This window comes from Passer domesticus, chromosome 13 (assembly GCF_036417665.1).
Source record: "Passer domesticus isolate bPasDom1 chromosome 13, bPasDom1.hap1, whole genome shotgun sequence".
Lineage (NCBI taxonomy): Eukaryota > Metazoa > Chordata > Aves > Passeriformes > Passeridae > Passer > Passer domesticus.
Window position 1 is genome coordinate 3,155,472 of NC_087486.1, and position 13,764 is coordinate 3,169,235.

The 13,764-nt window shown below is 65.9% G+C and overlaps 3 protein-coding genes across 5 annotated transcripts; 1 reads left to right on the forward strand and 2 right to left on the reverse strand.

Moving 5' to 3' along the window:
• Positions 1 to 1,009: 1,009 nt before the first annotated feature.
• On the forward strand, positions 1,010 to 2,260 carry NHP2 (NHP2 ribonucleoprotein). Its single transcript, XM_064387721.1, has 4 exons — positions 1,010 to 1,189; positions 1,289 to 1,358; positions 1,430 to 1,535; positions 1,993 to 2,260. The coding sequence occupies exons 1-4, from the start codon at positions 1,042 to 1,044 to the stop codon at positions 2,116 to 2,118; spliced, it is 450 nt and encodes a 149-aa protein (XP_064243791.1). The 5' UTR covers positions 1,010 to 1,041; the 3' UTR covers positions 2,119 to 2,260.
• A 204-nt stretch (positions 2,261 to 2,464) lies between these two features.
• Positions 2,465 to 8,167, reverse strand: N4BP3 (NEDD4 binding protein 3). Of its 3 annotated transcripts, none has more exons than XM_064387865.1 (5): positions 7,867 to 8,167; positions 5,439 to 5,882; positions 4,703 to 5,257; positions 4,255 to 4,512; positions 2,465 to 3,907 (listed from the first exon to the last, which is right to left on the reverse strand). In XM_064387865.1, the coding sequence occupies exons 2-5, from the start codon at positions 5,850 to 5,852 to the stop codon at positions 3,335 to 3,337; spliced, it is 1,800 nt and encodes a 599-aa protein (XP_064243935.1). In that variant the 5' UTR covers positions 5,853 to 5,882; positions 7,867 to 8,167; the 3' UTR covers positions 2,465 to 3,334. The 3 variants fall into 3 exon arrangements, with proteins under 3 accessions (XP_064243935.1, XP_064243934.1, XP_064243936.1); XM_064387864.1 differs by lacking the exon at positions 7,867 to 8,167 and adding an exon at positions 7,420 to 7,598; XM_064387866.1 differs by lacking the exon at positions 7,867 to 8,167 and adding an exon at positions 6,773 to 7,203.
• A 2,412-nt stretch (positions 8,168 to 10,579) lies between these two features.
• On the reverse strand, positions 10,580 to 13,696 carry B4GALT7 (beta-1,4-galactosyltransferase 7). The gene is made up of 6 exons (XM_064387825.1): positions 13,524 to 13,696; positions 12,490 to 12,843; positions 11,809 to 12,034; positions 11,504 to 11,587; positions 11,231 to 11,335; positions 10,580 to 11,071 (listed from the first exon to the last, which is right to left on the reverse strand). The coding sequence occupies exons 1-6, from the start codon at positions 13,679 to 13,681 to the stop codon at positions 10,916 to 10,918; spliced, it is 1,083 nt and encodes a 360-aa protein (XP_064243895.1). The 5' UTR covers positions 13,682 to 13,696; the 3' UTR covers positions 10,580 to 10,915.
• Between the last annotated feature and the right edge of the window lie 68 nt (positions 13,697 to 13,764).

Here is a 13,764-nt window from a genome sequence, read left to right on the forward strand (position 1 = left end):
TGATCTCGTTATCCCCCGTGCTGGCTGCTGGGTTGATGGGTTCATTCAGAGCAGTTTTTGGGAGGGTACCACGTTGGAAGCCTCCATTGTTTTTGGGAAAAGCAGCGCTGTGGCCCTGCAGGGAGTTCTCTGGGATGAAAAGCAAGGGAGAGGATGCTGTGTGTGGCCAGGCGGATGCGGCAGGCACGGCCCTGAGGGCGGCTGGCTGCACTCCGGGCACGGCAGCGTTCCCACCTCCAGGTTTTGTGCTGTTGTGTTGGGTCGGGTGCGTCCAGCGTTACTGCACTGACCACACCCAATAAAGGCCCGTGTTGGAGCTTGCCCCGGCCTGCCTGCGACTGGGACTGGGGCTGGGAGGGATCCAGAACTGGGACCGCAACTGGAACTGGGATCGCGACTGGGGTGGGAGGGTCCAGAACTGGGACCGGGACTGGAACTGGGGCTGGGACTAGGAGAGGTCCAGAACTAGAACTGGAACTGGGGCCGGCTCCAGAACTGGAGCTGGGACCATGACTGGGACTGGGAGGGGTTCAGAACTGGAACTGGGGCCGCGACTGATACTGGGGCTGGCTCCAGAACTGGGGCTGGGACTGGGAGGGGTCCAGAACTGGGACTGGGACCGCAACTAGAACTGGGTTTGGCTCCAGAACTGGGGCTGGGACCATGACTGGAACTGGGGCTGGCTCCAGAACTGGGACCGGTACTGGGACTGGGACCGGGACTGGGAGAGGTCCAGAACTGGAAATGGAACTGTGGCCGGCTCCAGAACTGGAGCTGGGACCGTGACTGGGACCGGGAGGGGTTCGGAACTGGAACTGAGGCCGCGACTGGAACTGGGCCTGGGAGAGGTCCAGAACTGGAACTGGGGCCGGCTCCAGAGCTGGGGCCGGCGCCGGGAAACGCTGGAGCGCGTGGGCGGGTTGGTGCAAACACCGCTGGCCATTGGCCGTCCCGGCTGTCAGTCACTGCCGGGGCGGTTCCGATTGGCTGTCGCAGAGCCGGCGGGCGGCGGCCCGGAAGCGGAATCGGGCTGTCGCGGCCATGGCGCGGGAGAAGCCGGAGGCGGCGGCCGAGGCGGAGGCGACGCCGGAGCTCTCGTACCGGGAGCAGCTCGACTTCCTGAACCCCATCGCGCAGCCGCTCGCGTCCCGCAAGCTCACCCGAAAGCTGCTCAAGTGCATCAGGAAAGGTCCGGCGGCGCCGGCGCGGAGGGGCCGGGTGATGGCGGCGGCGCGGCCCCGCACGCTGCGCTTCCCACTCGGCCCCTCACGCCCCGCTTCTCTTGCAGCGACCAAGCACAAGCAGCTCCGCCGCGGCGTGAAGGAGGTGCAGAAGTTCATCAACAAGGGCGAGAAGGGGTAAGTGCGGGGCTGGCCCCGCGGGCGGCGCGGCCCCGGCGGCGCGGCCGCTCACACGGCTGTGCCCGCAGCATCGCCGTGCTGGCCGGGGACACGCTGCCCATCGATGTCTACTGCCACATCCCCATCATGTGCGAGGACAGGAGCCTCCCGTACGCCTACGTCCCTTCCAAATCGGTGAGTGCTGCGGCGGGGCAGGAAGCAGCCCCGGTGAGGAGCGCAGGCTGTGACCGGAGCCTTCCCGGGAGGTGCAGATCCGGTGCCCGAGTGAAGAACTCGGTGTTTGTCCCTGACCGAGGCACAGAACGGGCAGGGGGAGGTGTAGCAGTGTCTCACTGTGGAATCACAGAGCTGTTTGCCATGATGGAGTTCTGCAGCAGCTCCGGGGCAGAGCCAGCCCATCTTTGCCAGGCTCTTCTGCAGACAGGGAGCTGCAGGGGCAGTCGGTGTCCTTGGAGCTTCACCCCGGTGCAGGCAGCTCTGCAGAACCACTCTGGGGAAGAATTCTGGCACGTGAGCCAGGTGCCAGTCCCTCGTGCCAGCCCAGCTTGCAGGAGACAAGCTGGGAAAAGGTTCATGAGGGTCTCAGCTCGGGAAGGGACCTGGCCCCCCATGGCCTCCTGTGTTCCCTCAGGACCTGGGAGCTGCAGCCGGCTCCAAGCGCCCGACCTGTGTCATCCTGATCAAGCCCCACGAGGAGTACCAGGAGGCCTACGACGAGTGCCTGGAGGAGGTGTCGGCCCTGCCCCTGCCGCTGTGAGGAGCCGGGGCCGGGCTGTGCCCTGCGGGGCCCTGTGCCCGGGCACTCCCTCACACGGCTGTGTCTGGGGACTCTGCAGGAGGACTGATGGGGGGATGCTGAGCACTGTGGGGTGAATAAAGGTGTCTGCGGGTTTGTACAACGTGGTCCTGCTGCTCGGGGGGATTGCTGGGGGTGTCCACGGCTGGGTTAAAGCACAAGCAGGGGTGAGGATGCCCTGGAGCCCACCCGGCCCCGCCGTGACTCACGGCCATGCCCCACCCGTTGTGCCCTGCTGGGCAGGCCCCGGCCAGCCCACACCCTCATGGCCAGGAGCCCCCCGACCCAAGCAGAGCAGAGGCCCAGAGAGAGAAATGCAGGTTTATTGCAGGAATGGGGTGAGGAGCCAGGCCCAGCCTTCACATGGTTCTGCTGTGACACACACACAGAGCAGGGCTCTCCTTCCAGCGCCTCTGGGCTCCCCAGCTCCCCCTCACCTCCCCTGGGAGGGGGGACCCCAGCCTCTTCCCCAGCTCAGGCACATGCCCCAGTCCTCTCTCCCACCCCAGTTTCTCCCAGTGTGGCAGAGCACCAGTCCCCATCCCTCCTTGCACAAGGCATTTCCCCATCTCAGCCCGAAGAAAGCTGCACCAACCACCTCCACTGCAGAGCAGCTCCACACTGGGGCCACAGAAGCACCTCTGCTGGGGCAGGTGCCCCCTCCCAGCAGCACCAGAACTCCTCAGGGTTTCCTCTTCTCCCTCCCCAGTGGCACCACCAGCCCCAGGGCCCTGCTGACACGGCAGCCACTGCAAACAGGAGCTGCACCCCACAGCAAGGCAGTGGGGTGGGGGACAGGGCTTAAGCTTCTCCTCACAAGACATTAAGTTACTGGGTTGTAGGAACAAGAGCAGCAGAGCAGGAGGGACAGGGAATGTCTCACAGGGTGCTTGGTTTCTGCCCCCATGGCAGAAGGAATCACAGGGCAAACACTCCTGGAGTCAGAGCACGGGGCACATGCAAGCCCCCCACCCTGGCACAGAAGACCCCCCCCGCCCTCCAGAGACCCCCACGAGCAGGGCCTGCAGTGCTGCAAGAAGGAGAAGCTCCCCTGTGGCAATCGGTCCTTCAGCCAGGGCAGCGCCGAGCGGGGCCAGTCCTTGTGCACACCCTGAGATCGTCCCTTTGCAGCGGCAAGAGACCTTCCCCCTTCTCAGTCCCACTGGCATCCCGCCCCTCAGATCTTGGAGGACTCCACCCGCTCGATCCAGGGCGAGTCGATCCTGACATCCCTGGGCTCCGCCCGCAGCTGCCGCAGCTCCCGCTCCAGCGCCTGGCTCCGGTGGTACATCTCCATGTAGCTGGCCTGGAGCTCCCGCTGGTACCGCAGCACCTTCTCCTTCTCCTCCTGCCACGTTTTCCTCTCCAGCTCAAAGTTCACAGCCTGCAGCTGGCCCTGACGCCGCTCCCGCAGCAGCTCTGCCCACAGCCACTCCACCTGCCGCTCCAGGGGCTCCGCCGAGTCGCTCTGCAGGCCCCGGCACTTGGAGTCATCAGTTTCGCAGCCAGGGAAGTCCTGGCACGACGGCATGGGGTCATCGCCCAGGGGCAGCGAGGTGCTGGGCTCCGGGGGGCTCTGGAAGGAGTCTGCCAGCTGTGCCAGCTGGGTGTCCCTGGCCTGGACCTCTGCCTTGGCCTCCCGCAGCTGCGTCTTCAGGCTGAAGATCTCCCCCAGCTTCTGAGCCATCTCCTCCTGGGTGTCCCGGAGCTGCTGCTTCAGCAGGGAGATTTCTGCTGCTTTCTGGCACACCTGCAGGACACGGGCGAGCAGTCAGGAAGGGCTGGGGGAGCAGGACCCCAGAGGTGGCAGCACCCCAAGCTGTCCTCCTGGGAGACCATAAGCACCACACGTGGCTCATCCCTCCCATCCTGTGACCCTGAGTGACACCAGAGCAGGGAACTGCTGCCCCCATAGCCAGGAGTGTGGCAATAGGGAAGGGAAGGGAAGGGAAGGGAAGGGAAGGGAAGGGAAGGGAAGGGAAGGGAAGGGAAGGGAAGGGAAGGGAAGGGAAGGGAAGGGAAGGGAAGGGAAGGGAAGGGAAGGGAAGGGAAGGGAAGGGAAGGGAAGGGAAGGGAAGGGAAGGGAAGGGAACTCACCTCCCACTTGGTCTCCTCCAGTTTGGGGCTGCCATGCTCGCCCTGGGGCTGCCGGAGCTTGCTCTCCTCGCACTGGCACTGCTGCAGGCTCAGCTCCTCCTGCAGCCGCTTCTTCTCCTGCTGCGCCTTGTAGAGCTGCAGCTGCAGCGCCCGCTGCCCGCGCTGCGCCTGCTGCATCACCTGCTGCAGCCGGGCCATGTACATCTGCTTCAGGTCCTCCAGCTCGTCCAGCCACAGCCGCTGCTTGTCCTCAAACGCCTGCCAGCACAGGAGGACACTGGTGAGAGGCTGTAGCCCCAGGAGGGACCCCAAGAGGTCCTGTGATATTTGATCCTCCCACACTCGGGCATTCCAAGCCCATCACCCACCACAGCAGCTCGTTCAGTGCTCCTTCCACCCCCACATCCCAGCCCGGGGTGCCCAGCACCACTCCAGCCCCACGGCTCACCTGTGTGAAGGGATCTTCAGTCTCACTGAGGCTCCTCTTGAGCTGCCGCAGCTCCCCTCCCGTCTCCTGCAGCCGGTCCTCCAGCTGCTTCACCGCGTCCTCCAGCGAGTAGGAGAACTCGTACGGTGGCGGGGGCTCGCCAGGGCTCTGCAGCCTGCTCAGGGTGGCCATGCTTTTGCAGGACAGGGGCATCTTCTCAGGGGCCAGGGTCTCCCTGGGGCTCCGGGAAACCCTGTCCAAGGAGCCCCCGATGTGGTTGATGTGGCCCATGGAGGCGCTGAACTGGCTCTGGGCAGGCTTGAGGCGGGAGCCGTAGGACGGGAAGCTCTGGATGGAGTTGTGGCTGGAGTCAGAGGCCTCGTCCAGGCTGATGGCGTGGAGCAGGTGGCTGCGGAGCGGGCCGTGCTGCGGGGCCGCCGTGCTGCTCTGCGACAGCAGCGTGTGCAGGCTCCCATTGCTCTTGGACAGCTTCTGCCCCTTGGACGAGGACAGGCCCTGCATGGAGACCAGCCCCTTCCCAGCCACTGCCTTGAAGGCCGAGGGCCTGATACGACACTGAAAAACAAGTGCAAAGTAAACCATGAGCCTCTACAGCCAGAGAGAACCCCCACACTCCCAGCTTCATATCCCTGAACATCCTCAAATCCCCACATCCCACCCAGGGGGGTGCAGATCATCCTGCCCCCTCCCCATCCTGTCGCAGAGCAGGCCGTATCTCAGGACCCCACAGCCTCACCTTGTCGAAGCGGCCCCGCTCCGGCAGGGAGCTCTTGGAGAAGTCGGCCCCACGGTGATGCTCGCGGGAGCAGCGCTCGGGGGACCGGTTCTCGCGGTCGCTCTCGTAGTCCCGCTTGTAGCAGGCGCCCGATGTCTGGTGCTTCCGCTCCGCCCGCGTCTCCTTCTTGGCCCCGTGCAGGTACCCAAAGAGCTCCCGCTGGTTCGGCCCCTTCCGCAGCAAGCCGTCGGGCTGCCGGAGCCCCCGCGAGCCGCCCAGCGGGGCCCGCAGCTCCAGGGGGGACAGATCCTGCTTCTCCACCAGGCTGCCCACGCTGCCCATGCTGCCAGCGACGCCGACGGGCTCCGAGGACAGGTAGGTGCCGAGGACACGGGTGTCGGGCTCACAGGTCACAGGACCCTGTGCTGCTGCCATGGAGAACTAGAGAAAAGCCCAGAACCAGCACTGCCGAGGAAGAGAGAGAGTCAGCGATGCCGGGCAGCCGGGACACACCCCCGGCACCCCTTTCCCAGCCAGCCCCAAGGGAGGGCCCACACGGGCTCCTGGCACTGGGATGGCTCTGCCATCTCCCGTGCAGCTTCCCGGGGGACAGGGCCCAGCAGGCACGGGCGGGGGCTCCCCGCCGCTGCCCCCACCATGGTGCAGCGCCTCCTCCCACACCCAGCCCCACCTCCCGCCCGCGGCCGGGGCCGCCACCAGAACAGGCACCTGCCGCCCAGCCAGGCGGGCGAGTTCGGGAGCCGGCAGCACCTGCCCAGGCCTGGCGCCAGCCCCGGCCCGGCGGCACCCAACCTCCCCGCCGGGACCTCCGGACACCCTCTGGAGGCCTCCCCAAAATGCCCCTGGGGATGCCCGTCAGCCTGGCCTCCCCGGGACGGGCACCTCTGCCGTACCGCGGGGACGCTTCCCGAGCTCCACACGGCCCCGTCCCTCCCGGGGCATTCCCTCCCCAGCGCCGGGCAGGGACAGGCGGCCACGGCGCAGCTGCTGCGTGCGTGCCGGGGACCCCGCGGCCGGACATGGCGTGAGGGCGGCGGGAAGGGGCAGGATGCTGACGGGACAATGCGGCTTCCTGCGCAGGTGGCCGGGGGAGGAAGGATGAGAGGATGCCTTCGGCCTCGGCTCTGGCTCCCCAGCGCCAGGGAGGGGACGATGGCCTCACACCAGCGCCGGGGACACAGGGAGTGTGGCAGGGGCGAGGCAGAGCCCCCAGCACCGCTCCCAGCCTCGCCGAGGGCTCCGGGGCCGGGTTACACCCAGGAAGCTGCCCTGGTTCTCAGCACCACGCGCCGGGTAAACAAACACCCCGCTTTTAATTGCTGCCACGCACAAACCTGTCTGACAGCTCCCGGCCTGCGCTGTCACCTCCCTCTGCGAGCCCAACACCTGCTCCGGGCACCGGCACCCCACGAAGGGCACCGGGCACGGACCCTCTGGAAGGATCGGGGCTGCCCGCGGTGCCAGGGCGTGCACGGGGACAGGGCACGGGATGTTCCCGTGGTGGGGGGCGCGGATGGTGCCCATCCACCCCCGGCACTGGGGAGCAGCTCGGCCGAGCCCCGCAGCGGCTCCTCCCGGCACAGGCGGCCGAGGAAGTAGGTCAGGTTGTGGGAGGTTTGGGAAACGCCGGGGGAGCCCGAAGGTGTCCTGCCTGCGGCAGGGAGGGGATCACCCTCCAGGCGGCAAAACACCGGTCCGGCCAGCCTGGCTCCTTCGCGATCTGCTCCTATCCCAGCCGTGCCCAGGCAGGATACGGCCACAAACCTTTTCCCTTTCCCATCCCCATTCCACCCGGGAGCGAACGGCAGGGAGGCGGGCGCGGGTCCCGCGCGGCCCCCGCCGCGCCTCCCGCGGCCCCGCCGGAATTTCCGGCTCGGAGAGGGCGGAGGGGGCAGTGGGTGCCCGGGCCGAGCCCGGGACAAAGCCCCGCTGGCCGCAGCGCGGCGGGGGAGGGGGAAGGGGCGGCCGGGCCCGCACTCACCATGCCGGCGGCGCTGCGGTCCCGCACGGCTCCGCTCCGCTCCCGCTCCTTCCCTCGCCGCGTTTGAACGCGCCCCTCGGCCGCGGCCGCGCGGGGCGGCGGGCGGAGCCGGCACCGGCAAATCGCGGCGCGGGGGCGGCGGGACGGGAGGGGCGGGAAGCAGCAGCAGCAGCAGCAGCAGGAGGTGGAGGAGGAGGAGGAGGAGGAAGGAGGAAGGAGGGGGACGGCCCGGCCGTGCCCACCAGCGGGGCGGGGCAGGGCGCGCTGGCTGCGGGCGGTGCCGGCACTGGAGCGGAACCCCAGCCCCCAAATGGCGGGGAGAGCCCGCAAATCCCCCTAGCTACAGCTCCGGACCGGCAGCACCGGCGCCGCTCGGCTCCCGGTAACCGCCTGACAGTATTCCCGGTATCGCCCACCAAGGGTGGAGAGAAATATTTTGCTTCGTACCTGCGGCGTGGAGAGGGGTCTCGACTCCACGGGACACTCTCTGTGCTTTCCTCTAGCAGGGCAACCCCTTGTACCCCACTCACAGCACCCGCGGGTGGGCAGGAGCATCACAAAGCCCGGGGACACGGCGTACCCCCGTGGGACACTCGCCTGGCCTGGCGCCAGTGAGACGGAACACGCTTCATCCCTCTGAATCACATCCTGGCCTGGAGCCGGGTTTGGCAGCCGCAGGGAGCGAGGATCCCGGCACGGGGTGGACCTGGTCACCGGTGGGAGCAGGACACCTGCAGCAGCCGTGCTCCGTGCCACGGCGCGGTGCCCGGCTCTGTCCCGGGCAGGGACCGCGCCGTCCCCAGCGCTCGCTGCCAGCTCCCTCCGCCGCACAGCCGCGTCCCCAAGCTGTGCTGCCAGTGCTCTCCCACACACACACACTGTCCCCGGTCCCTGCTCGCCGGGCTCACATGCTGGCGGTGTCCTCGGTGCGCTGCCAAGGCACGCTCCGCTCCCTCGGGGCTCAGCCCCCGTTCTCCTGTGCCCAGCGGCACCAGCAGGCTTGGCCTCTGAACAAGGCAGCCCTTCCCAACGGTGCCATGCCCCATCCTGCTGGCCTCGGGAATGTGTCTGCCGTGTCCTGGCCCTCTGTATCTCAGTCGGGAAAAGCCCCCCACATCCCGCAGGGCTCGGCTCGGGCGGGCTGCAGGGATGCCAGGGGCTGCACGGGGTGCTGGTCACTGCTGCACCCCTCCTCCCCGTCTGCCCCGATCCCTGCTCCTCCTTGGGCTGCGTGCCCCGAGCACGTCTGCCTGGATAGCAGCTTCCACAGGGCCCTTGGCCCTGCCCGGGTCACTCCAGCAGCCAGGGATGTCACCGTCTCCAGGCAGAGATCCTTCAGCTTCCTCTGACTTTTTCCCCCATCCCCTCTCTCTGCTCACCTCACCCCGCAGTGCTCCCCTTTAAGATACCACAGCAATTTCACGAGCCCACCAGCAAACAGCTCTGGAACAATCCACTTCATAACAACCTGGCAATAAAAGCCAAGGATTGCTGCACCTGCTTCAACAGTACCCGGGACCCCAGAAGGGGGGTCACAGAGGGGCAGGGCTGGGCCTGCAGGGCCCCTCTCTGCCCCTGAGCATCCTGATGTTCTCCTCAGGCTTGCTGAGAAGATGAGAACGCCGGGAGGCTTTTGGCTCGGCTCTGCAGGGCTCCTGGGACAGCAGGCAGGGTGTGATCTATCTGTGGAAAGGCAACGGGGGAAAACTTCATCCCCTCCCGCTGGGCCATTGCCGATACCGAAGCGTGTGGGGGGAGCAGAGCCGAGCGACCTCCGAGTCACATTCAGGGCTATAAAAGGAAGCCGGGTCTCCAGCAGGGTGCCTCTTCCACAAAAGCAACCGGGGGATGAGGGGGCTGCGAGCAGAGCTGAGAAATAGCTGCCAGGCAGCGGGAGAGGAGCCTGGAGCGCTGAGCGAAGCGCGAGGTGCACATATGCTCTCTGTTTCTGCACAGAAACGTCTTTATGAAACCTGCCCCAAATTGTGTCATCTATTTTGAACGACTCAGAGAAATGCTTTGATCTGCCTCCACCAGCCCTGGCTGCGGTTCAGGCACCGGGAAGGGGCTGCCATGCAGATGGCTGATCCCAAACCCGTGCCATGGAGAGGCAGGAGTGGGGCTGCTGGGCCAGTATTTTCCTCTCACTGCCCACAGCAAGGGCTTGACTGGTCCTGGGAGCACCTGTGGAGAAGTGCACCAGCCGTCCAAGCTCACCAGCACCTTCATGGCAGATACCAGATACCTTCATGGAGCCACCTGGAGAGGCCATCGGGAGCTCCTGGACAGCACAGCCCCACATCCCCCGAGGCTGAGCCTGCTGCTTCCATGATGCAAAGCAGATCCTCACCACGCTGCACCAGCACCCCAATCCCTGCCTCAGAGGGGGATCAGCCTGTCTAAGGGCTCCAGACTCCTCTCCCAGCCCCAGAGCAGCACAGAAAGAAGGCACCAGATCCCTCCAGACACCCCACAGCCCCTACAGGGTTCATGAGCCCTGCACTTGGCTCCAATGCTTTTTTCCCCTCCCTCCCTCCCTCTCTCCCTCCTCTCTGGAGCTACTCGTCTTCCCAGGATGGCAACAGCTTCTCTCTGGAGATGCAAAGCAACCACTGCAGGAAGTGCCAGGCAGGAGACGAGGACAGAAGGGGCCAGGAAACGCAGAGGGCCTGGTGCCAGTGCTAGTGGTGGGGCTGAACACAGAGGCACTGGCTGTTCAGCTGGGTCTACCCAGCCCGAGGAGGCAGCAGCACCCACAACGTGTGCCAAGACCCCAGGGCAGACATCCGATTTTCCAACCCCCCCAGAAAGGCTGAGGCAGCACACGCCACGGAAGGCAAGCAAGGAAAGGAAAGCACAGCCAGAGCTCTCCTCCTCACCCCAGAGAGGTCCTGGCCTTCAAGAGCTGACACCCAGCACTGCTGTGGATGCTGGGGCTCGGGCACGGCTCAACCACAACCACTTCCTGCACTGAAATGCCAACAGCCCAGCCCTGGGGGTACCTGGCAGCTGGAAGAGGCAGCATCTCTCTCAGAGCCCATTTCAGACCGGCTTGGCTCTGAGGCAGAGCAGCTCAGAGCTCACCTGACACACAGAGAGGAGCTGGGGCCAAGCCAGAGCAGGTGTGCTGAAGGAAGGTGAAGGGAACAGGAAAATGGAGTAGTGCCAGCACAGCCCAGGGCATTCACAACTCACAGGTGCCCTGACAGTTCTTTATTGTCCTCTGAGCTGCGTGGCAGCTCAGCCATGTCCAGCACAGGAAAGCCACCTCCTGCACCTGCCCTGCGAGGCAGCACCAGCGCCTGCAGCCAGTCCCACTCTCAGCCTCTTCTGCTGCTCCCAGCAAAGTCCTGTTCTCAGCCTCTTCTGCTCCTCTGTGTCTCGCCAGCACTGCCATGCTCATCCGCTGCAAATCCTGCCTGCTCCAGGCAGCTGCACGGCAGCCAGGGAGCCCTGGCACCAGCACAGAGCACTCGACTGGCACGCGGGGACGGGCTCAGCCAAACGTGCACCAGGGGGTCTCGTTTGTGTCGCAGTCCAGCAGGATGTTAAGGACGGTGCAAGGGGCTCCTGCCACGCTCAGATCTGTCCGTGACTCGACTCGGTACCTCACGTTGTTCAGGCCTCCCTCCCGATCCACCTTGAACTGCTCCTGGGGAAGAGAGAGACTGCTTGGCCCAGGCTGGAGGGGAGAAGCACCCTGGGCCCGGGGAGGGAGTGAGCTGGCACAGGAGGACACGAGCAAGGAGGGCTCAGAGCACGTGGTGACCACAGCCCGTGTCCCGTGGTTCCCCCTGACCACAGGTCTCACCTGCTTCTGCGCAGCGATGCGCTTCTGGTCTCTCTTCCTCCAGGCTGGGTCATGCAGGTGCTGGAAAGTCTCGTATCCAGTTGTGATTCCAGAGGGACGACGAACCTGGGAGAAGAGCAGAGCTTCCATAAAGCTCCTGGGAAATTCCTGCACCTGCTGCTGGAGCAGAGGGCTGCCTTCCCCAGACCCCAGACTGCGTGGTCACAGTGAGAGACAGGTGAAGAGACATAAAAAAGGGCAATTCCAAGGCAGGAGGGTGCAGAGACCCCTTACCTGGAGACCAGCTCCTTTGATACGCCGATAGAACTCATCGTCCTCCCGTCCCCAGCCCCAGAAGCGGTTAGACATGCCATTGCACTGGAACGAGAGCAGCACCATAGCAGCCAAGGTGGAGCACAGCCCCACAGCCTCAGAGGAGCAGACACCAGCCCAGCCTCCCCTGTCCTGCCCGCCAGCAGCTCAGACCACAGGCTCTGCCCCCAAACCACTCTGACTCCTGTCCCCACTTCCCAAGTTCACCACGACAATGTCACATCTCCTGCTCCAAACTGTCCAGGACATCCCACCCAGGAGCTCACCAACTCATAGTGCTGCTTGGTGAGCAGCAGGATGCCACCCACGTAGGTCTTGTAGTGGTAGAGCGGGTGCAGCTCGGGGGATGCCACGTGGAAGGGCCCTGCCTCTGGGAAGCTGTAGTCCAGGTGCTCGTTGAGGGGCAGCAGATCCACATCGTGCATGGCGATGTAGTCGGTGTCGTTGCCGCTCTCCAGGAAGCCCACGTTGATCAGGGATGCCCTGTTAAACCTGCCACGGGACTGGGGGCTCTCAGTGCCACGCTGTCCCCACATGCCCTGCCACAATCGTCAATGCTCAATGTCTGACTGGTCCCCAAACAGGGACACATGCACACACAGCACTGCATCCTGCAGCTGCACCCCTGCACAGGGAGCTGGGGGAACAGCATTTCCAAACACCCCATGACTGTCTTTGACTTCCAGAGCCCCCGTATGTTTCCTGCTGTGGACATATGACACCGGGGAGAAAGCTGAAACACCCGAGGATAAAGGATTCTGTGCTAAAATTCTATTCTTGCTAAGAAGCAAACCACCACTTTGTCCATCTCCAGGCTCTAGGATTAGCAGCTTTGGGGAGAGCATCACACCAACATCACGCTGCCCTGACCCTCTGCTTCTCTGCAGCACCCTCCCAGCATTCACAGAGCTCGGGCAGGACCCCCTGGGCACAGGGAGACGCTCTACCTGAAATGATCCACTTGGTTGAGGATGAAGATGCGGTGGCGGATCCTCTTCTTGCTGAGGAAGCGGTGCATGTAGGGCACGAAGGCCAGCAGCTCCTCGAAGCGCTCTCGGAAGGGCACCAGCAGCGCCAGCCGGTGCGGCCCCCACGACGGCTCCTCCTGGGGCGGCTGCAGCGGCGCGGGGGGCGGGCAGGGCTGCCGGGGAGCCCCCCGGGGCTGCCCGCCCGGCAACGGCCCCTCGCCCGAGCAGCTCAGCTGCAGCCAGAGCAGCGAAGCGAAGCCCAGCAGCAGCAGCAGCAGGAACAGCGGGAAGGCGGAGAGCCGGCCGGGGAAGAGCCGCAGGAGCGGCGGGGACCTGCGGGATGGAGCGGGGTCAGCGCACGGTGCGACCCCCGCCCCGCGACAGCATCCCCCCCAAATCCCCCAGCCCCCTGTGCGACCACTGCCCCCCGATAGCATCCCCAAATACCCCCAGCCCCAGGTGCGACCCCCGCACCGCGATAGCATCCCCCCCAAATCCCCCAGCCCCCGGTGCGACCACTGCCCCCCGATAGCATCCCCAAATACCCCCAGCTCCCAGTGCGACCCCCGCACCGCGATAGCATCCCCCCCAAATCCCCCCAGCCCCCGATGCGACCACTGTCCCCCGATAGCATCCCCCCCAAATCCCCCCAGCCCCCGATGCGACCACTGTCCCCCGCACGGCGATAGCATCCCCAAATCCCCCAGGCCCCGGTGCGACCCCCCTCCCATAGCATCCCCCAAATCCCCCCAGCTCCCAGTGCGACCCCCGCACCACGATAGCATCCCCCAAATCCCCGGTGCGACCCCCGCACCGCGATAGCATCCCCAAATCCCCCCAGCGCCCGGTGCGATCCCCCTCCCATAGCAGCCCCTAAATCCCCCCAGCCCCCGGAGCGACCCCCGCCCCCCGCACGGCGATAGCATCCCCAAATCCCCCTGGTGCGACCATCGCCCCCCACACCGCGATAGCATCCCCCCAGCCCCCGGTGCGACCCCCGGTGCCCGGCTCACCCTCCGCCGCGCAGCCGGAGCGCGTCCCTGCGGCGGGCCGGGCCCATGGCGCCCGCCCGGCCCCCGGCCCCGGGACACGCTGGCTGCGCCCGCCGCTCCCCCGGAAACACGGCCCCGCTCTCTTCCGCCCAAGGGGCGGGACCGGCGGCCGGGGACATCCCGTCCTCCCTCCCGTCCCACCGGGGCTCCTCCGGAAAGCGCGGGGATACCTCACCACATCCCCGGTCACACACAGATCCTT

Excerpts from the sequence above, each read along its gene's own strand:
- B4GALT7 (XM_064387825.1), bottom strand. The coding sequence starts at position 13,681 with ATGTCCCCGGCCGCCGGTCCCGCCCCTTGGGCGGAAGAGAGCGGGGCC. Across the intron at positions 11,336-11,503 it reads TCAAAGGAGCTGGTCTCCAG|GTTCGTCGTCCCTCTGGAAT; the intron begins GTAAGGGGTCTC and ends CTCTTCTCCCAG. Across the intron at positions 11,072-11,230 it reads GCATCGCTGCGCAGAAGCAG|GAGCAGTTCAAGGTGGATCG; the intron begins GTGAGACCTGTG and ends TCTCTTCCCCAG.
- NHP2 (XM_064387721.1), top strand. The coding sequence starts at position 1,042 with ATGGCGCGGGAGAAGCCGGAGGCGGCGGCCGAGGCGGAGGCGACGCCG. Across the intron at positions 1,190-1,288 it reads GCTCAAGTGCATCAGGAAAG|CGACCAAGCACAAGCAGCTC; the intron begins GTCCGGCGGCGC and ends CTTCTCTTGCAG. Across the intron at positions 1,536-1,992 it reads CCTACGTCCCTTCCAAATCG|GACCTGGGAGCTGCAGCCGG; the intron begins GTGAGTGCTGCG and ends GTGTTCCCTCAG.
- N4BP3 (XM_064387865.1), bottom strand. The coding sequence starts at position 5,852 with ATGGCAGCAGCACAGGGTCCTGTGACCTGTGAGCCCGACACCCGTGTC. Across the intron at positions 5,258-5,438 it reads AGCGGGGCCGCTTCGACAAG|TGTCGTATCAGGCCCTCGGC; the intron begins GTGAGGCTGTGG and ends CTTGTTTTTCAG. Across the intron at positions 4,513-4,702 it reads CTGAAGATCCCTTCACACAG|GCGTTTGAGGACAAGCAGCG; the intron begins GTGAGCCGTGGG and ends CTGTGCTGGCAG.